General features: G+C 31.2%; 3 protein-coding genes across 24 annotated transcripts; 1 reads left to right on the top strand and 2 right to left on the bottom strand.

Annotated features, from left to right (window-relative positions):
- Window positions 1–127: 127 nt before the first annotated feature.
- Window positions 128–1,906, bottom strand: LOC103483448 (RING-H2 finger protein ATL52). Its single transcript, XM_008440078.3, has one exon. It carries the CDS (start codon window positions 1,408–1,410, stop codon window positions 268–270), a length of 1,143 nt encoding a protein of 380 aa, XP_008438300.1. The 5' UTR covers window positions 1,411–1,906; the 3' UTR covers window positions 128–267.
- Window positions 1,907–6,563: 4,657 nt separating this feature from the next.
- Window positions 6,564–16,267, bottom strand: LOC103483446 (uncharacterized). Of its 21 annotated transcripts, none has more exons than XR_007821601.1 (20): window positions 15,935–16,265; window positions 14,729–14,928; window positions 14,382–14,463; window positions 14,222–14,299; window positions 14,058–14,117; window positions 13,834–13,938; window positions 13,411–13,521; window positions 12,940–12,981; window positions 12,000–12,170; window positions 11,544–11,683; window positions 10,672–10,766; window positions 10,470–10,576; window positions 10,342–10,384; window positions 9,959–10,050; window positions 9,630–9,678; window positions 9,154–9,224; window positions 7,858–7,977; window positions 7,657–7,742; window positions 7,405–7,475; window positions 6,564–6,909 (listed from the first exon to the last, which is right to left on the bottom strand). XR_007821601.1 is itself a non-coding variant. In XM_008440070.3 (20 exons), exons 2-19 carry the CDS (start codon window positions 14,803–14,805, stop codon window positions 7,428–7,430), a joined length of 1,572 nt encoding a protein of 523 aa, XP_008438292.1. In that variant the 5' UTR covers window positions 14,806–14,928; window positions 15,935–16,265; the 3' UTR covers window positions 6,564–6,909; window positions 7,405–7,427. The 21 variants fall into 21 exon arrangements, 18 of the variants coding, with proteins under 18 accessions (XP_008438292.1, XP_008438291.1, XP_008438288.1 ...); XR_007821600.1 differs by having other exon boundaries at window positions 6,564–6,906; XM_008440070.3 differs by having other exon boundaries at window positions 7,405–7,470.
- A 1,268-nt stretch (window positions 16,268–17,535) lies between these two features.
- LOC103483444 (uncharacterized) lies at window positions 17,536–20,332 on the top strand. Of its 2 annotated transcripts, XR_536576.3 has the most exons (6): window positions 17,576–17,816; window positions 17,896–17,945; window positions 18,076–18,181; window positions 18,284–18,342; window positions 19,277–19,423; window positions 20,217–20,332. XR_536576.3 is itself a non-coding variant. In XM_008440062.3 (5 exons), the coding sequence occupies exons 1-5, from the start codon at window positions 17,688–17,690 to the stop codon at window positions 19,326–19,328; spliced, it is 396 nt and encodes a 131-aa protein (XP_008438284.1). In that variant the 5' UTR covers window positions 17,536–17,687; the 3' UTR covers window positions 19,329–19,437. The 2 variants fall into 2 exon arrangements, 1 of the variants encoding a protein (XP_008438284.1); XM_008440062.3 differs by lacking the exon at window positions 20,217–20,332 and having other exon boundaries at window positions 17,536–17,816; window positions 19,277–19,437.
- The last annotated feature ends 695 nt before the right edge of the window (window positions 20,333–21,027 follow it).

Here is a 21,027-nt window from a genome sequence, read left to right as displayed (position 1 = left end):
AAATTCAATAGTTCAGACAATTCTGGTCAGTTACCATCAGCAAAACCCAACCAAAAAAAAAAAAAACTCTTTAATAAATGCTTTGACAGAATATGATGCATGAGTAACATCTCAAGAGGCCTGTAAATTGTAAAATGTGCATTCGAATTAAGTCCATCTAGTCTGCTAATCTTGTATGAATCTGGGTTTTCTTCTTTGATTTCACCAATATATTACAGATGTAAGAGTGAAAATTTTTCAAATTTTGTACAGTTTGTAAATCTACTTTCAACTGGGAATGATGCAACTCTTTCCTTTCCCATAATTTGTAAAACCCAGTTTCCCAGTTGAAATAGATCTATTCATTCCCAAGTTGGAAACCCCAGTTCTGTGATTGGAATGGGATTGCTCTTGAACAAATACTTTTGAAGATCCAATCCCCATTTGCTGCAATTCATCTTCCTCTACCTCTTCCTCACTATCCTGACTGACTCTCAATATATCAGCAACAGAAACCGGCCCTTGCCATGATAAAGAATTCAAAGAAACTGACCTTCTAAATGGCTGAACAACACCATCCACAACATCATATTCCTGTCTAACTTGATTCATTCTTTCTCTTTCCCCTGAATTTTGACTCTCTGATGCATATCCTTCCCTTTGATTCTTGGAAGAAGCATCATCATTTTCAAGCCTAGAAACAACAGTTTCTTGCCTCACTACTGTTAAATCATCCAAATCTTGAACCACTACGACAAGTACTGTGTCATTAGTTCTGTGCTGATGCTGATACTGAAAAGCAGATGAAACAAAATGTTGTGTTTGAATTTCTTGAGTTGCGGTTGAGAAAAGATTTGTTGGTGAAATATTGGAGCGGCAAAGAGGGCAAGTTGAGTGAGATTTAAGCCATGTGTCGATGCAAGGAAGATGAAAGGCATGGCTACACTTTGGGAGCAATCTTAAGCTCTCATTTTCTTCAAACTCACTCAAGCAAACTGAGCAATCAGTGCCTTCAACTAACCCATCTCCTCTTTTGTACTTGCAGACTGTGATGGACTTGATGAGAGCTTCATCCAAGCCAGGAGGAGGAAGAGGAGGAGCTTGGAGCTGGTTTTCATGACGGATTTGGGAAAGATTTTCTTCATCCTCCATTTCCATGGCGTCGTTGCTGGTGGAAGCTCTGTTCCTGCAGTACTTGGAGATGATGGTGTAATAGCTTACCAAAATGAAGGCACTAGCCAAAATACCAATGATAGCAATGATAAGAGGAGAGAAATCAGTGGCAGAATCTCCATTGCTGCCATAGCCAAAAGGTGGAGGTGGTGGAAAGATGATGTAACACCATTGAGGACAATATATGCTGCAAATCTCTAAAGAACAGTCTTTGTAAGCATATGGCTGCCATTGATTTGAGTTTCCTACTGAACCCATTTTCCTCTACCACTTGTAGATCTTGCAGGTACCTCTATTTTCTCTTTTTTCATGTGTTTATGGGGTAGAAAGAGAGTTTGATTGGAGATGCAGGGCAGAAGAAAAAGAAAGCTAAATTAGGGGCTTTGATGCAAAGGGAAGGAAAGTGGGAGGAGGTAAGAAATTGTTATATCTCATTTATCCTCTCTCTCTCTCTTCTTTTTCTTTTTTCTTAATTCTTGTCCTTTCCTTTTACTTTTCCCTTTTCAACTTCCTTCTACTTCACAAACATGTCTTCAACAAAGAAATGGTGTCAATATTAGGCCTGTCTAAATTCCTTGTGTGAGACTTTAGGTTTTGATATCAAGTTTTCCATTGACAAAGGGAAGGAAGATGAGTGTAGGTGTGGGTTTGATAAAAGCTAAGTGAATTCTAAGAAATAAAAGTTGGTGAATTTAGGTAAGACAATCCCTTGGAACCATAGTTTTCTTTTTCCATCAATTCATGCTATTTTTTGTAGCCCATCTCTTTTGATTATTATTTACATCATATTTGAGATTATAAGCATAATCTTTATATATATATATATATATATATATATATATATATATATATATATTTATTTATTTATTTATTAAAAAAGCTCATCAACAAGTTGGTTGAATGGTCCTTTTAGTTATAAAATATTTGAACAATATGATATTGATAACATTTGTTTTATTAAAATACCATTTTCATCTCTAACCTTTTGTCCAATTTTAATTCTTATAAATACTTTCAATTATCCAATTTTAGTTCTTATACAATAAATCTTAAATTTAGTCTATATTATTAGTTTATTTTTATCTATAATAATTTTACTATAGATTTTAAAAATATATTCACATATTATATGAAAAATCATTGTCATTGTTTAGTCAATTTTGATAAAATTTAATTTTAAGAGATTAAATTTAAAATTTATTAAAATAAAGAATGAAAATTAGACAATTGAAAGTAAGAAAACTAAATTTATATATATATACATATATACGGATACACAAAATTGATTAAACAATAACAATAAATTTATATAATTTTTTAATATGGGATTGTGATATCTTTAAATTTCGTCACACGTGATTATAATATATGATCCTCCCACATTGAGCCCATTTATTGAGAACCAATTTTATAATTATATGTAACGCTCATATAAAACAATATTGTCAATTTTTTAAACTTCAATTATTGACAAATCATATTATAGATTTCTGTGTCTTTCATTCTCTCTCTTAAATCTCAATCACACAGTATTTTAATTTAATAATAATAATAATAATAACAATAACAAAAGGTTCAATTAAATAAAAGACAACCTCACCCCATTGTATTATAGTAATGATAACTTTTTATTTATAACAAAACAATTTTTTTTTGGGGTCAATTTTCATTATAGGGTAGTTATATTTTATTCAAAAAGTGTATAAATATATAAATTAAAATGTTTAATTTCATTAATCTTAAATTTGGTCTCATTATTGTTATTTATTATCATGTTTAATATAAACTTTGAAAAATATTCACTTATTAATTGAAATTGATTTTTCAAAAGAGAAAGAGAGAAAAACCTTCCTATCAGATGTATGTGATCACGTGTAGTCACGTGAGTACTTGACGTGGCTAGTGTTTATTGGCTCGGTGGTTGAAGGATGGGAGACTTCTAGAAACAATGACCCTTTTGAATATGTGGCAGTTAATTTGCTACTCATGGTCATAATATAATGTAATGTAATATCGTCATCATTTTCAAGGCTACAGTTTTTTTAAATAATCATAAAGATCATCGTCCGTGCATTTCTAGATATCATCGATTAGTCGATTACTATCGTATACTTTTTTAAGTGATAGTTGTAAATATAACAATTAGATTCAAAATAATTAAATGTATAACGGTATTTTAAAAAAATTGTAAACATAGCAAAATCTGTCAAATTCTATCATTGATAGGTTATGTTACAAATAAGTTTATTAGTAATAGAAGCCTATCACTTATAGATTTTGTTATATTTACAATTTCTTTAAAATGTTGCTATATATTTAATTATTATTCATAAACTTGCGACTAATTATAATTACTTTTTTTTATATTGTAATATTTACAAATATTTTGGATTTGACTGCTATGTATATCTACGGGGTTATTTCTTTTAATTTACCCTTAGAATATAACATAATATTTAGATGAAATTTTTTTATTTTATATACCCTACCCAATAAATAAATGGTTGCTTTAAACAATAACATGTCTTTGTATGTGATATTGATGGTTTACCTACAAGGAATGTGATATCTCTAAACTTTCAAGCATTGCCTAATGTCCTAAAACTTTAGGATTTGACGTTTGAGATGAAAAGAAAAAAGAAGTCTTGAAACAATTCCTAATATAAATTGGTTCAAACCAATATACTTGAATTCAATTTCTTGGAGAATTATTAACTTTATTGTTAAATAATACTTGTAAATTACAACCTAAGATATCTATCTAAGGTTTAGTTAAAACTACTTTGATAATTAAAGCCTCTAATAAGTATGTTAAAAAGTAAAATCATGGAAACAACTTTAACCGTTAAAAATAGAATAATAAAATTAATAGCTAAATAAACTTTGAGTTACTTCATAAACACTCTAATATTCAAAATTATTTGATGATATATTTACTAATAAATAGTTGTTGGAGATAAAATTTTAGATATTACGATCAATAATTGATATATTCTTTCGTGATTAATAAAGTATTCATGCATGAGTTTAAACTTGTCAAGGATAGTTGTCGAGAAATTCATGTGGTTTCCTTTAACTCTCTCCAACTAATTGTAGGAAACCTCACTATTAGATGAGAAAAACAATACATTGGAAACGACCATAGTTATATTTCTATAGATCGATTCTAAGGTTGATCCCCTAAAGTTGTGTTACTACTCAATGGGTCATATCTCTAGTTTGAAGCGAACAAGCACTAATTAGATCAACTATTATACCTAATAATAAAAATACATATAATTAACTACCTAGATTATTTCCTATTAAATCAATATTATTATCAATTAGCAATTGTAATAATTTTATGGGATAATTGCAAATGTAGCAATTATATTTAAAATAATTAAGTATATAGCAACATTTTTAAAAAAATTACAAATATAGCAAAATCTGTCAAAATCTATCGACGATAGTAGTCTATCACTAATAGACCATGTAGTAAATATTGGTATAAACCATAAGGGTCTATCAACGATAGTAGTCTATCACTGATAGACTTTGCTATATTTATAATTTTTTTAAAAATATTGTTACATACTTAATAATTATTCTAAAAATTGCTACCTTTTATAATTACTCTAATTAACATAATATATAAAATATCACATGACCAAGAAAAAAAAGTACAAAAAATTGAAATATTTTGATGAGTTTTAAAGTTGATGAACTCATGTCAAACTTCAATTTAGTATACTTTATTTTTCATTTATATCATTTTAAATCTCCAAAGTCACTTTCAAAATATCAAATAATGGGACCAATTTCATCCTCCATTTTAATGTGTGAAGAATGCTTTATGTCCCCACTCAAGCAATGAACTAAAGAAGCCAATGACATTACACATTAAAAATATTGTGACTTTCCTTATGAAGTGACATAAATCTTAACCGTAAAAATAAAAAAAAGTGATACTATAACTATTCTTTTTATTCTTTCCGAGTTTTCGTAAATGGAAAACTATGTTATAAGTGACATGATTACAATTATGGTTGAAAAGAGAAATATCCTTTGAATAGAACTCATCACTGTTGCAAATTACGAAATGAGATTAAGAACATGTGAACCCTCGTTCGTATGTCTTATATTCTAATGAATCTAATTCGATTCATAGAGAGGTTACACCAACTTCAAAAGTTTTGAGATCTTTTCATACATATGACTTCAATGAGCACGACAAAACATAACTCTCGAGAGCAAGTTTATAATTATTATGCCCTAAACGAAACATTGATTGAATTGTTATATCAAAAGTACCTCAGCCTTAAAGCCATTACGAGTAGTAGTTCTTGAAATTCTTGTGGGAAAAATACCTCATATGTCGTTTGTCTAATCAACGTTTATCGGATTAAGATATGAAAATGACATATTTTGTTCGATAACAATTTTGTTTTTATTTTTAAATTTTTAAATTTTATTCCTAGCTTTCTTTTCATTTAACTATTATAATACCATTTTTTCTAAAATCTATTTTTAGCTTAAAAAAAACTTTTTAAAACAATTTTTTTAGGCTTTAAAATTTTTGTTTGATTTTAAAAACTTAAGTAGAATGTAGATAACAGAATACAAAAATTAACAAGATTTCGTTTTAAAACTGAAAATAAAATGGTTATCAAACATAACCTTTTTTTTTTCTAATTAATAAAAGAATATTCCTAAACTTTACACTTTGTTTAAAAAATACAATATTATACCTTAAAAAAAGTCTACATTCTTTAAACGAAGAAACTTTTTGAACTTCATTGAAGAGTATTGTTTAAAATTTTGAATGCTCAATGTTCTTTAAACAAAATTTAAAATTTTAGGATATTTACTCTAAGTTAGTTTTAAGTTTTTTGTTTTAAAAAAAACTTTCATTCTCTTTCCACTAATATTCTATAAAATCAAGCAAAATTTTGCAACTAAACAATAATGATAATTTTCAAAAATATGTTATTTGTCTTTAGAAGTTGACTACAAATTTCTTCCTCTCCCTCTCGCTTGTTCGACTTTTTCATCAAATTTGCTTCACACTTCCCTTCAAATTCTTCTTCTCGCTCATCCCTCTTGAGTCTTGCTTTGATTCACGCTTTAGTTCTTTGATTCCAGAAATGGGCGAGGTTGAAGAAAGAACCATATTGATTTCGGTAATCTCACAAGCAGATGACGAAAAAAATAAAAATCCTCTACTTTTATCAATTTTCATTTGGATATCCCATTTTTGGCTATCCATACCATTCTCTCTTTTACGCACAACCAACGAACCAAAGAAGCCAATGACACATAACGATGTTACCAAACAAAGAGAGGCAGTGTGGCTTTCCTTATCGTGAGAGTTGGGAAAAGGGCCATTTTCATGTATCTATAAATAATGTTTGTACAGCAAAAGGAGGGACTAAAAAAATAAGTGGAAGTGTGCTATTATAACTGTTCTTTCCATTCCTTACATCTACAATTAATCCAAACTAATGTAGAGAGCTCCATCTATAATGTTAAATATGATTATGGGGAAGAAACTCATAGGGGAAGATATGCATAGTTGTCTATGAAAGGGTAAGAGGTAAAATAGCAGCAACAGAAGACCTTTATGATTTATTTCATTTATTAGTTCAGGCTATGATGAAACAAATTCAGTTACATCTCTCCTTTGCATAATGAATGAATGATGAATATGGACACAATACTTGAATGGCGAAGGGATTTGATCTATGCTTTTCCTTTCCTTCTATCATCCATTGCCTGCTTGAAACATATATCGAATTTAGTAAAAAACTCGAAGCATATCAAAAATGATGTAGCCCATGCATCTAGGAATTCTCTATTTTCATTCGTACTTAATAGCATGAGGAACAATCAGACAACCGAAAAAGTGCAACAGATTCTCGAAAGCAAAAAGTATTTGTTGAGCATCACTCAACTAGTTAAGGCATATACTCTCAACAAGAGGTCGAAGGTTTGAATCCCTCGAGCTCCATGATTTGAGCCCTTTGACAGAAACCTCGATCAAATAAAACTCTCGCAGTCTCCTAGAGTTAGAATTAAGAGCTTGAAATCTCCAAAAATTTAATAAAATCGGGTTTAATGGCACAGATTTGGAGAGAAGAAAATACTATCAAAAGAAAATAAATGCATGCTAGCCAAAGTCAGCAGTGATTTTCATTAGTAAACATCAAATATGATCCTTAATGGTGTCGAAAAATTGATCCTTATAAACTCAATTTTGGTAAGAGAGAATACCTTGCTTTGAAACATTCTCATTGTCAATACGAGAGTATCCCGCATCCTACAAGAAAAATCAGCATCCTAGACTGAATAATTATTAGAGAAATAAGCAATTATAAAACTCAAGAGATGTGCAGGTACAATATGCTTCTTATTGATTATAGACAATTCTAAAGAAAGAAACAGGGCAGGTGATATTAATGAGCCCAAGGTTTTTGGTTAGTCTGAGAACATTGAACCAAATGATCTGGTAGAAGGAAACATTACCTAACATCATACGTATTAAAGGGAAGAGATGATCCATCTGAGCATGTCAAAACAAATTGTGTAGAGATCCCAGAAGGAATTTTCAACTGCATCGACAAATATATAATAAAGATACAAAATTAAACTTTGTTTTATTTGAAAATATAAACTAAACTTTTATGTGCCATCATCAGTAAATTGACTCTTAACAAGGACACATACCGATAATTCCCTTGAATATTTCTCAGCAATTACAACAGCTTCCGTATTTCCCATCTTAATTTGGTAACCAGACCTCCTCAAAGAAATAGATGCTGGCTCCCAATTTTCAGACGAATCAATCTGTATGAAAAGAATGTCATAAATATCTAGTATATAAGTCGGTCAAAACCGTAAAACCGTATTTAATATTACCGTGTATTTTATATTCTATTAGATACAGCTCCTTCAACAGGTGAAGAAAGGCAAGTTTTGTTTCATTCTAATGCCTTACCATTTAAGAGTCTGACACTATGACAATTAACAAATAATACCATTGATGATTGATCTACAGTTTATAAGTTTTTTCCCCTTCTAATTTATTCTGTGTATGGGAGCGAGCGCCTTCCCTCTGTTTGGTTAAGAAAAAATTCATCCAAACAAAAATGAGAAGACAGTTTGTGAGTTACGAAGTTTTACTGGTGTCTCTAGATTAAAGTTGAAACCTGGTTGAATAGTAAGCTAGTAAATGTTTGCAAGACAATATGGGAGTCAATTTAAAAGAATATTATAGTTTTGATGAAAATAAATCCTAAAAGAAAAAAATTATTTTCACTTTTTGGTAGTGGCATAGTAGGTAAGCAACTAAACTGAAGTGGCAGTATAGGTAAGCAACTCAAGAATGTATACGTGTACCTATAATGCTTTCTTTTTAAATGTTGAATTCACCAAGCACCATATTCCTAAACGCTTGCATTATAATACAGAGTTAGCAGATGGCTAACATATTAACCAAAAAAATTTAGATGCCAGGTGAAAAATTTTCGAAGATTTTAAAAATTATAAAAAAAATAATAATTGAAATCATCCAAAAACCATTAAATAACCACAAAACTCCTAACAAAACATTTTTCAAGTAAAAAAATGGTCAAACCAACAAAAAGGAAACAAGAAATAAAAACCTAAGTACAAAATCAAGTAGGAAGAAAATTATCTAAATTCAACATCAACGTGCCCAAATCTACAAAAAATATACGATTTAACTAGGAAAACCTGAGCAAAAATAATAGTAATGAAAAAAAAAAAAGACCTTATAAAACCACTAAAATGTCTATAACTAGCTACAAATCTTCTGTAAAATGGAAACCAGCTAATGGATGATATTGGTTTCACAATATATTTTAGCTCAGGGCTTTTTCCGACAAAATAATGGACTTGAAGTGAAAGTTGACTCACTTTAACTCAGTATAAGGGTAAGAAATAAGTGCAACCCAAGATATGAAATTTTCTAGAAGGTTTAGTTATATCATGTAAACCTACCAGCAAAAGAACGTTAAATGTAGCTTGACCCTTTGAGAGATACGTGTCAATCTCCAGTTGCATGTCAGGATCTATAATGGAAGTTGAAACTAGTTTAGAAAGCTCAGGGAGTATATTAAAATGCCTAAAATATAACAATGCTAACCAACTAACGAATCAACATAATTTACAAAAGACAACGTAGTAGTTTGAACTATTTTGTTAACAAGGGTCAAGGCTTTTAAAGGGGTAAAAAAATATTTAATATTAAGTACATGAAATTTCAGCCCACCAAGAACATTTGCAAACTTTCCATCACATCCTGCTCTTGGAGGCAACACATAGCTAGCTAACATCTCATCAACCAATTGAGAAAATATGATTTTGCTAAAATAGGCAAAGGATTATTGTCCAGATAAGCGATTAATTTAGCAACCTCAAGAAGATGCAATAAGGGTCGGTACTTAGATTGATGATTAAAATTCTAATCAACTTACCACATTTTATTTTGTTCTGATCATTAGCAAAAAGCTTCACCAGATCTCCCTGATAATTGGAAAAGCAGCAGCGTAAAAACACAGAAAGGCCTTCTAATCAAAATAAATCACAATTGTTTATCACAATTCAAAGTTTTAATTGATAACTGATAAGATAAGACGCCAAAATTTACTTCAAGCAGAATACGATAACTGATAAGATAAGACACCAAAATTAATGCACGATTGCAATCTAAGAAATCCGGACTGGTTTTCTGAATTTCATATACTATTAGTATTAGCATGTAAAATAAATTTTGTATCGCAATTCAAAGTTTTTGATCAAAAACCTGATGGCCTTTATCATCCATTGGTATACACTCCACAGCAATTAGTTTATCAACATCATCAGCTCCAACAACATATTCTGGATTTGTAGCTCCTACATCAAAAGAAAAAACCATTCAACGATCAGAAAAAGCTACTAAAACAATCTACTAGTAATTAGTAGCAAAGATTGCAAAATGGTATCCTGAGTCCCCCCACCCCCCCTCCAAAAAAAAAAAAATTACAATGTAGATGGAGGGATCTGTAGCGCCTTCCATACCTTGTTGTATATTTTTCAATTTCAATAATACATTTTTCTTGCTATTCAAAGAGAAAAGGAAAAGAAGAAAGAAAGAAATGTAAGAAAGTCGCATGACAAATACTGCAAAGCCATCATTTCCATTACCTTCAATATACTGCCTTGTGCCATCCTCAAGATGCCAAACCCACTGACACAAAAACCCATATCATTAATTTATGAACATTCCACAGGAATACTTAGATCTTCATTTAAATGATACCAGAGCATGTCACCTGAAATATACAGAGAGAAGTCCCTCGTGTAGGATATCCACATGCAAGAAGTCTGCTCCCTGGAGTAGCCTCACCAACTATTTGAAAATTCTCGATGCTAGGTCCCTCTGATTAAAACTTCATGTGAGTGTTCATGTCTTGGTAAAGGACTAGTTATATGCACGGTGCATTAATCACCCTCTAAAATAAATAGAAAACTCACCAATCATTACAGGGTTGTATCTCTCATCGGCTGGATAGCGTTGCAATTCCACAGCATCATCATCAACTGGAGGGGTAAAAGCACCAGGTACCTCCCTAAGATAATATGGTTTTATAGTTGAAAGGTAATAGAGATAAGATATGCAAAAGTCATCTCCATGTATCATATTTTTATGCTACCAACTAAAGTCGAGCTGAAAGGTAATATAGTTTTTTAACAGCAGGCTTTTAGTTGAAACCGAAGAAACATGGCTCCATAGTATAAAAAACAAAATAAATAAATAAGAAAGAAAGAAAAAAGAATAAAGAGTTCCAGAGAAATCTTAACTGTTCTATGTGAAAATTGAATGGCATGAACTCAATAGGTATGTTAGTTGGAAGTGGTTATCATACCATTAAGGTGCTCACTCTAAGATACCTTTTAGACCAACAAAATTGTTTGGGATGCATATTCCTTCAACTCAAACAACTCTTGGGCAAATAACAAGCCCAACCCGACCCAATCACAAATTATTGGGGTTGAGTTGGATTCAAATTGTGCAGGTTACTACTTACAATCATATTTTATTGTAAATAACATAAAATACCAGTATCTTAGTAAGTCATTTTCGATTTATATTATGAAAGATTACGCTACAAAGACTTGGAAATTATTTTAAATAACCTAAAAATAATTATTAAATGAAATTTAAATAAATGTATGAATGTATTATTTTGTTCTTAGCAAAAAAAATAAATCATTTTTAGTTAATAATAATTTCATTTGGTTTAAATCAACCAAACGAATGTTTGGTGAACACATAACCAATCTGCAGGACACTGAATTTTTTAGTTCAACGAAAGGTATCCACACCACATCTTAGAATGCCATACCTGCCAGCATAGAATAAAGGTTCTGGAGAATTGTCGTAGTTGACAGGCTGGTACATTTCAGGTCTTAGACTTAAGTCTACTGGTCCTGGAATATTATTTTGCATCCTAGATATAAACATATCATCAGTTGTTCTCAAAGGCTGCACGAAACAGAGATGAAAATTACGTTAAATCATTTTGATGGACCCATAAGGCATGGTAAATTTAATTATATCAACACTCTAACAGTATTAACTAGGAAGAAAATTACTGTACAATGTTTGAGCATTGGACTTCCTAGTTCCTACTCCTAGTCCTAATACAAAGTTAATTTCCCAAATCACCCAAAAGTTTAAGTCGATGGGTTATGATAAATTTAATTATATTAGACACTTAAACAATTTAAAAAAAGAGTAGCAAGTTTGTAAAAGCAAACGAGAAAGACATAGTAATCAAGGTAGTTAAATGCAGTACTACCTCAGCTTTGGCAGGAAGCTGGTATCTTGAAGTCCCTATATCAACACTCTCTCTCTTTTGATATTGATATCCACTCTCAAAGAACTTAACATCAGTATTCTCTCTCTTTTTATATGGAAATCCACCCTCGAATTGATTTTCAGCAGGAGATGTTCGTTCTCCAATCTTTTCCTGTGATGAAGAGATACAGAGCTTTTATTACAACAATTTATCAATATCAATTGACAGTTATTATAAGAGAGATAACAATCACATTGCTTACAAATAACTGGAAACAAGGATGATGGAAATTATAACTGCTAAAAAAGTTGTGCTTCTGACTTCATGAAAATTGGTCCAGTGGACCAGTATAACATTTAGATAATTCACAATTTATCGTGTTATATTTTAGGCAGGTACCAAAATATAAGAAAACACACCAAACTATATTGCAGTGTCAAAGAAGAGATTACACTATGACATTTTATAATCAAGATTCCTTAGCCAATTACCACTATACCCTTACTAATATCCTTCTAATATTACCAATAAAACCCTATTAGTATTCAGAAATTTATTAGTTTAAAACAGGACATTTGACAAAGTTGCATGTCAGGCATAAAGTTCTAAAATTTTCATGTAATTTCATCAAGACCTCTCAGAAGGGAACTTTTTCAAAAAAAAGAAGAAAAAAAATGGTGGGCCAAGAAGAGCAGTGAAATTTTGTAATATCAAACATTTCCTCCTGCCCACCTTCTATCCGTTTGACATAAAATTGCCATTATAACACTATAGAAAAGATTAACGGTCTATAGAGAAAAATAAATGAAGCAATAATAAGAAGGAATGCTAGTAGATGACAATATGGAGTTGCAATCACATATAGCAAACGTTTATCTATCCTAGTCGGGTAACTTATAATTGGGGAAAAGGAAACAGATTTTAATATTAGCAAGCTTACATAAGAAGTTCTGATCTTCCGCTGCAACTGATCATGAAGAAGCTACAAAAAAATGAGGAGAAAAAGAGGTAAAGAAAAATGAAAAAGAAGGAGAGGTAAAAAAAGGCAAGAAAAAGAAGAAACAAACCTCTTAATCAGTAAGTATAAAAATGTTGCAACATGTATCACAAACTAACCCAATAAATTGGCCAATGGGAGAATCCAAAAGGGCAATAAGTACACATTGAACACTACTACTCTGCCAGAAAACACTAACTTGGACCAGAGAGCATTCTGTAATAGTGTAATTAGGTCTAGAGATAGATTAAGTGGGCTCATAGATATCATGTGTTCTGCTTCAAAATTTCTACCAAATTTTTTTTTCAGGATTTCTTTGGAATAAGGATAGCCAGAATATCCGCAAGAAAGTTGGATTTATGCAATTTGGCAGATGTGAAAAATAGTCTCAAGCATTATATGTAGAGAATTTACCTTCACACTGTTGGTTAAAACTGAGGCATTTATGACCTGAGGCCATATGCCATATTCTGCCAAAAGCCCAAGCAACGATGATATGTAGTGATATCTTTCATCATCCACAGCCTATTAGAGAATGAGAACGGTACCATTCAGCATTATTAACATAAGCAGATATTAACTTCCTATTTTGGTTGTCGAAACATTTTTTTCTCATCGCTCTCCTTTCTGATGAATACCAACTAGAAGCTTTTTCTTTTTCTTTCTTTTTAGGTAATCTTCACGGGTTTTGGGCTAGGGGTGATATTTTCTTTTTTTCCCTCTTGAATTCATAGGTCCAAAAATATACAGGTTATAAGAATGGAGAGACTGATTGCAATAAGCAGACGTGACCCACACAAGGTATTAGATGGAAATAGCATCGGAAAGAAACTAAACCTTCAATTCATTAGTCAATTTTAAGTTCACTTCAAGATCTCCTTTTCTGTATCCCAACTCATTGAAGGCAGAAGTAATGGCTTCAGTTTGCTTCTCATCAACTGCCTGTAGCACAACGAGAAAAAAGAATTGTGTTATCTGAATAATAATGCGAAGAAACCACTGAACGAGGAGAAATCTAATAACAGTAGCCCATACAACTATATCCAAGAACAAAGACAAACCATTCTTATATCTGAAAATTTCCTCTCCAGTGCATATTTCTCATTCAACAGTCGTAATTCCTTTCACCACAGATACTTCTTATGTAAGGTATAACAGATGTTGAAATAAGTACACAGCAAAAACCAATATCACATGAACCCAGAGTCATCTAAGCTATTTATACCTTCAAGCAAGCAACTGAAATTTGTTGACGAAGAAGTTGAATCTCCCCTTCCTGTGCTCTTACTCGTGACAACAGTTCCTATGTACAACTTTAAGTACTCTAAGATGTTGCAGATGGCTTAAAGATAAATTCTGATCAATTTGTACAAAGAAGTTCATACCATATCTTCTTGGTCTTGATGATTATTGACATCCACAGCTCTTTTCAGATTGTTAGAACCAAGAGATCTTTCAAATGTAAGCCTACAGAAACAATTGTATCAGATTAGACCTCACTGGAGGATGACAATAATCATATGAACAGTTCAGCTGCTATTTAAGCCATTAGCCAAACTAGTTTCCCTGCTTATCCCTCCTTAATGAGACTGTTGAGGCAATTAAAAATAACAAGATATAACCTATCCAGACCTCTCAGTGCCTACTTTAATCAATTGGTACTACCCACATTGATTTTAGTAGTGAGCAAAAAATCAGCAATCCTGCTATGAAAGTAATTCAACCTAATCACCTTTTCTTTAGTTGGGATCTTGCAGCCTGAACACTGTCATCATCATGCCCCTGCAAAGAGCTATGGGTAGTCGACATCAGATTGGAAGTTCAAGTTCTTCACTTCGGCAACTTCTGATTGCATCAGCACTAACATTGTCCATCACGAAAAAATCTAGCACTCTACATCATTTGATGTCCATATACCGACGATTCATACAACTTTCATTCACAATATTATGATTACCATGCATCAAATACAGAGTATGTCCGTCAATTCAAAAGGATGGACAGGGAAATACTTCAACACATCAAAATGACAGAAAAAAAATAAACAGAGATATTTTTTGCTAAAAAATTTTAGCTCTTGTACACTACGAAGTCTGGAAGAAGCGTTTACTTCCCCTGAGATTATTGCAACTGACGTTGTATCAAAATTATAGAGCATAACTGTAAGGGCAAAACATATTTCCAAATGAACTTAGACAGTTTGAAAAGATCGGGAAAAACCAAAAGTCCAGAGCACAAAAATAGACAGATTCCTAGTTCCCATTTGAAAAAAGTTCGAATAACACTTCCTCATCGTCTTTGCTAAATACTCGTGAAGAAATATATTGCACATAAACCTAATGAAATGCTAGTGAAGTATGCTTGATGCTAAATCCGGATCAAGATTCTGGCCATTTTGATGAATCATTAACCACGTTAGGTATGAGTTGAAAAATGAAACGAGATACTCAAAATGTTGGCCACAGGTGCAAGAAAACACAATAAACAAGAGAGATAAACAAGCCAATTACAATTAGAAGCTGGGATTGGAAATGGCAAACAACTGTATAATATTTACAATTCCAAATAAGAACTCCACTGGCTGATTCAACTAAGCAACAGCAATATAACAGAAAACCAATCAAATTTTCACATAACTTTCTCAAAAACCAGTACAACCCAGAAAAATAATAGCGATGAGAAATTGTAAATAAAAAATCGAAGTCCATATCAGATTCATTTTCATAAAACCGATGTAGTATTTTCACCAAAGTGGTGGAACCCTGAAATTTGGCTTCCAAAAGAAAAAAAAAACCCAAACTAAAAACGAACGGACAAAATATCCCCACCATATCTAGAAACATCAAATTTAAACAAAAATCCAACAAACATATCCTTATTCGGAACAGAGATTGATTCATCAGCCATTAATTGACAGTAAAACAAGTTAATGAATTACCCAAATGATGTCTAACAAAACCCAAGAGATCTCGAGCTCAAATTCTTTGCCAGGTGCGAGAGAGGAAAAAAAATTGCCAAATCGAGCTGCTTAAGAGCTAAAAACAGTAAGAATGGCGAAAGAAGAAAGGTGTGGAAGTCAAATCGAATAATGGGTTAGTTAAGGAAAATGAATTTCATCCACTTATAATCTCCAAATCCTTCTAAACTTCTCGAATCTTACATAGTAAAAAATGGGCAAACCCATATATAATTAATTGATGAACGCAATCAAAAGTCAAAATCAAAAGTCCCCTCCGCATTATGAAACTTGTTTAGCTGAATAAATGGTTGAAGAAGACGATCAAAGAAAAAAAAAAAACAAAAGAAAGATTAAAAATTAAAAATCATAATCAAACATTATATATTATGAATTTTTTGTGTATGACAAATAGTCATATCCAAATGCAGGGGAGTACTGTAGTATAGTCCATAGATTCTAATTCTATATTTTATCATAATGTTTTCCAGGTACATATATTATTATTATTATTATAATGTATGTTAGTCACAAAGTTTGGTCTCTTTACATATAGTTGTTTAAAATGTTTTTTTCTTTTCTAAAAGTTGATTTTATTTACCTTTCTAATTATCGTAGTTTTACCTCCATCAAATGAATTTACTTGTATATTTGATACGTTTTATTTATCAAGTAACACTAGAGTTAATTTTAATGTATATTCTTGTATTATATTATCATCTATGTATAACGGTTTATTCAGTCGTATTAATAATCATTATGAATGAATGTTGATAAACAATTGATACATCAATCTTATACTTTCTTTTTCACTTTTGTAGGTAGGGTTCGTTGGGCCAAGTAACGTGAATGCAACAAATTTGAAGCTTATTCATGGGATTAGTATGTGCTCTGACCCATTCCCTTCTCTTTTTCTATACCTCACGTTGGGCAATGTTTTCGGTTATAATTATGGGATAATAAGGGATATAGGAGTGTTTCTAGGGGTCGATTGAAAATGAAGACAAAAGATTATGAGTTTGATTAGACAAGCATATGAGGCAATTATGTTTAAGAATTTATTAAAGTGTACTTACTATTTTTAGTTCTAGAAAGTAACTAATATTATATATATATATATATATAGGAATGTTTTGGGTTTTTACAAATTCTTATTTATCATATTTTTTCAAATAGTAAGTTGTAGATTGCTATTCTTCTAGTTGATCATATTATGGATAATTATAATTAGTGGTAATTTTAAAAATAATAATTAAATACATAGGAACATTTAAAAAATTTACAAATATAGCAAAATATATAGATCTTTTTATCGTAGACTCTTACGATAGTGATAAATAAATATTTATAATATGATATTCTATTATTGATAGATTTTGACTGATTTGTAAAGTTTTTTAAAATATTGCTATATACTTAATTATTTTGAATATAATTGTTACATCTACAATTATTCCTATAATTTGATTTGTATATTGATTCAATCCTCACAGTCCTTATGAAGTCAAATTTATATGTTTGAGTCAAAAAATTATCCTCAACAATATAAACATACATACACACATAATTTAATTTCATGTCAATCTCAATGTTTAAAGTTAAGCAACAATAATTATAGTAGCAGTAGTAACAAGAAGAAGATCAACTGCACAATTGGAACACTATATATATACGAGTGCAAAAGCGCGCAATGGATTCAATTGGAGCCGAGGGAATGTGAATTTGATCAACAACAATGGAAGTCAACAATTCTTCGAAAAATTCAAAGCTTCTCAACACACTCAAACCCTTGATCCTTCTAGGGTTTATCTTTTCATTGCTCACTACCCATACAGTTATCGCCAAATCTCGCCGTCCAGTCACTGTAAGTTTTGTTCCTCTTCTCGGATCGTAATTTTCTTCCTCTTCACTTGATTCTACCGATTCTTATTTCAATTATTCAGGATGCTGAAACCCGGCAAAAGAAGCAGGAGTGTTACGCCGATATCGAGAGGTTAGCGTTTACTTCAAGCTATTTTTAGGGTTTTTTTTTAGAGTAATTGGAAAATGTAATTTCTCATTTCTTTTTTCATCCTATCCGTTAGTGCTTTGATTTGTTATGATAATTTGTTGAAAATGTGCAGTGGATTGTGGGGTTGGCAATGCAGATCTTCAACTACCGAAAAGGAAAATTGTGCCCTGCGATGTCTTTCTCCTACTTGTTACGATCTAGTTTATGGTAGTGATCCGGTGAGATTATGTTTTTCTTATTGTTATGTGCTCGTATTTCTCTGGCTATTCTTCTTTAATTGATTAGTGAATGAGTTTAACATTGGATTTGCGTTAATGTAGCTCGAGGAAGGAGAAAAGGACCTTGCTAGGAGTCAAGAGTATAAGTATTGTATATATAAGTAAGTAGAGTACTTTTGTTCTATTTTCCAGAAATGAAAGTTGATTTATTTCTTATATGAAATATTGGTTTGCTGTCCGGAACAAGACATGGGTCGTGTTGGCTGTTATAACTTTCATTCTTTCCACCGTTCACTTCGTCCTCCAACCATTTGAATAGGAATTTGAAAATGTTTTTGCTTGGTTCACTAGTCCATGTAATACGTTCTCAATCCAGTCTCAAATGCTATATCCTCAGAATAGAGATTGTTTGCAAGGATCTTTGAATCTGGCCACTGGTTATATTCTAGTTGCTTCTTAACTCATCGGGAGCTATAAAGTATAAATCACTCTGCATATCTAATATGTTTTGAAATTCTACTAAATCGGAGATCTCCCACCATGTTTAGTTCCACTGTGAAATTTTTAACCATTCGAGAATCAAAATGGTATCCTATTATTTCTTGACTTGTTTCCTTCCCCCTTTCTGTGCTTACAAGGAACTTAAGCTGCTCAGTTGAATCTGACCATTAGTTTATGCATTGCTGGAGGATTTGCTATCTTTCTATAGGCCTTGTTGAATGTGTGTTTAATCATTTGGGATCTAAGGTGGATCTAAGGTGCTTGGATATTATTGCTCCCATTCCCCAACGCAACCCTTTCCAATACTTCTCTTATTTGATCTCATTCTCTTCTCTTCGTTTCCCAAGGAGTATTAAGCAAGAAGAGTATTCACTATGAAATTTCTGGAGCAGGATCTGTTCTGGAGTTCTAAGTAGTGGAGTATTCTTCATCTAGTTGAGCTCTATAATTAGATGTTTTTCATCTATTTGTCAATTATAGTTCAGTTTTAATTAATATTTGAAAAGAAAACATAACACTGATGAACCAACCTTACAGACCTTCGGTATTTAGGATTTGTTGAATTTAAAGTGTGAAATCATTGTTTGGTTGCAGGTTGTCGATGGGGGAGAGTCTGGAGGGTATTAAGGGATCCTTTGACTACTGATATTTGTGAAGATTGTCTGTGCTATTTAACTGTCTGATGTTCCATTATGCCCTGTTCTTCTGACTTGCCTTTTAACGTTTGGCTCAAATTATAAGGTACAATTCCATAATCCTCCGTTCATATTTTTCTTCCTCTCTCTCCATATTAAATCAAGATAAATATGATTACAGCAACAAGGAATGAAAACTTGAAAAGCCTGGAATGAAAATGACAGCTACTTCAGAAAAATTCAATTAATGAATGAAACTTTTAACCTTTTCTTAATTAGATTATAATAGTTTAAATTACAAATTTAGCTCTTATAATTTGGAGAAGGTTAGATTTTAGTCCTACGTTTTTCAAAATTAGAATGTCATCCTCAATAGTTCTTTATAATTGTTTGATATTGAGATTTTTATGAAATCAAGGGACTATTTAGGAGGGGTTTGAAAACTATAGGAATGAATTTTAGCTTTTAAACAGTTTGGAACTAAGTTCGGTCCAAATTTATAAGTTTTCCTAATCTTGCAATGATCATGTTTATTTTCCTAAATGATATACACGATCTTTCGAGAAGACAAATAGATTATAGAAGTTTCTCATTTCATTTTGTTTCACAAATTGCTTTTCCTAAAACTAAAATAAATTTTATAAAATGGAAAGCATATTTACTGATTTTTTTTTTTACTTCACGTTCTTTATTTTTTATTTACTGAATATGTAAATTTATTCTAAAGATTCAATAATTTAGTTCTTAAATTGCTATTTGTTATGATTTATTCTTACACTTCTAAATACAGAACAATTTAGTCCAATGATTTATTCTCTATTGTGCAAAATATTATTAAGATTTTAGAATTTTTTTTCACTTATAGATTCTTAAAGTGATTAAGGATTAAATTTCTTTAGTTACAGATACCAAGTTGCTATGTAATAAAGGTAATCATTTAGGGCATATCGAGGGAAATGCTATCTAAAACTATAATAATCATTTTTGACAATAAAGACTATTTTGTATTCCATTATTAACTACCGTCAACACCATTTTATCTTTATTATTTGTTCCAATTTTTCCTATTTTTTAACGCTTCAAACACATATTATTATAACTAAAACAAAAACAATTTTATCTCATAATTGTAATGATCGACTTCTTGTCACAAAGGTGCTCTTATTTATTTTTGTGTTAAAGACTAAATTGTATCAGTACTAAAAGTTTATGCACTAAATTATTGGACGGCTGAATTGTTAGGAAAGTGAAGAGTTTGATGTTAAGTATAAAAGTTAAAACTTGTTAAGTTTGTAGGGATATAATTCTGGACCAAAGTTGTAAGTTAGGATGAAAAACCATTCAAAAGGAAAATTTCAAAAATCGTGTCCCGGCGGCAACATACCTAATAATCAACGATTGTGAAGGAAAGCAAAGTGGAAAATCAACCACTCCTAATTTTCTATTCTCTTATTCGTCTTGACTATTTCATGGTGAGCTTTATAGTTTCTAATTTAATCTATTTTCAAAATTGAAAAAATTTACCGACCTTTTATCTTATTTTTATTCTAAATATTGAATTATTGTTTTAAAACTAGATCGAAATACTTCGTTTTCGGTCTAGTTTCAATCTGGTTCTAGGGGTTTAAAATATTTTGTCTTAATTTGGATTTTGTGTTTCAAATTTTATAATTTTAACTCATTATAACTGAGATATTGAATTGTTTTTCA

Source organism: Cucumis melo, chromosome 6 (assembly GCF_025177605.1).
Source record: "Cucumis melo cultivar AY chromosome 6, USDA_Cmelo_AY_1.0, whole genome shotgun sequence".
Lineage (NCBI taxonomy): Eukaryota > Viridiplantae > Streptophyta > Magnoliopsida > Cucurbitales > Cucurbitaceae > Cucumis > Cucumis melo.
The sequence above is the reverse complement of the archived record's forward strand: the minus strand, read 5'-3'. Positions and strand labels throughout refer to the sequence as shown.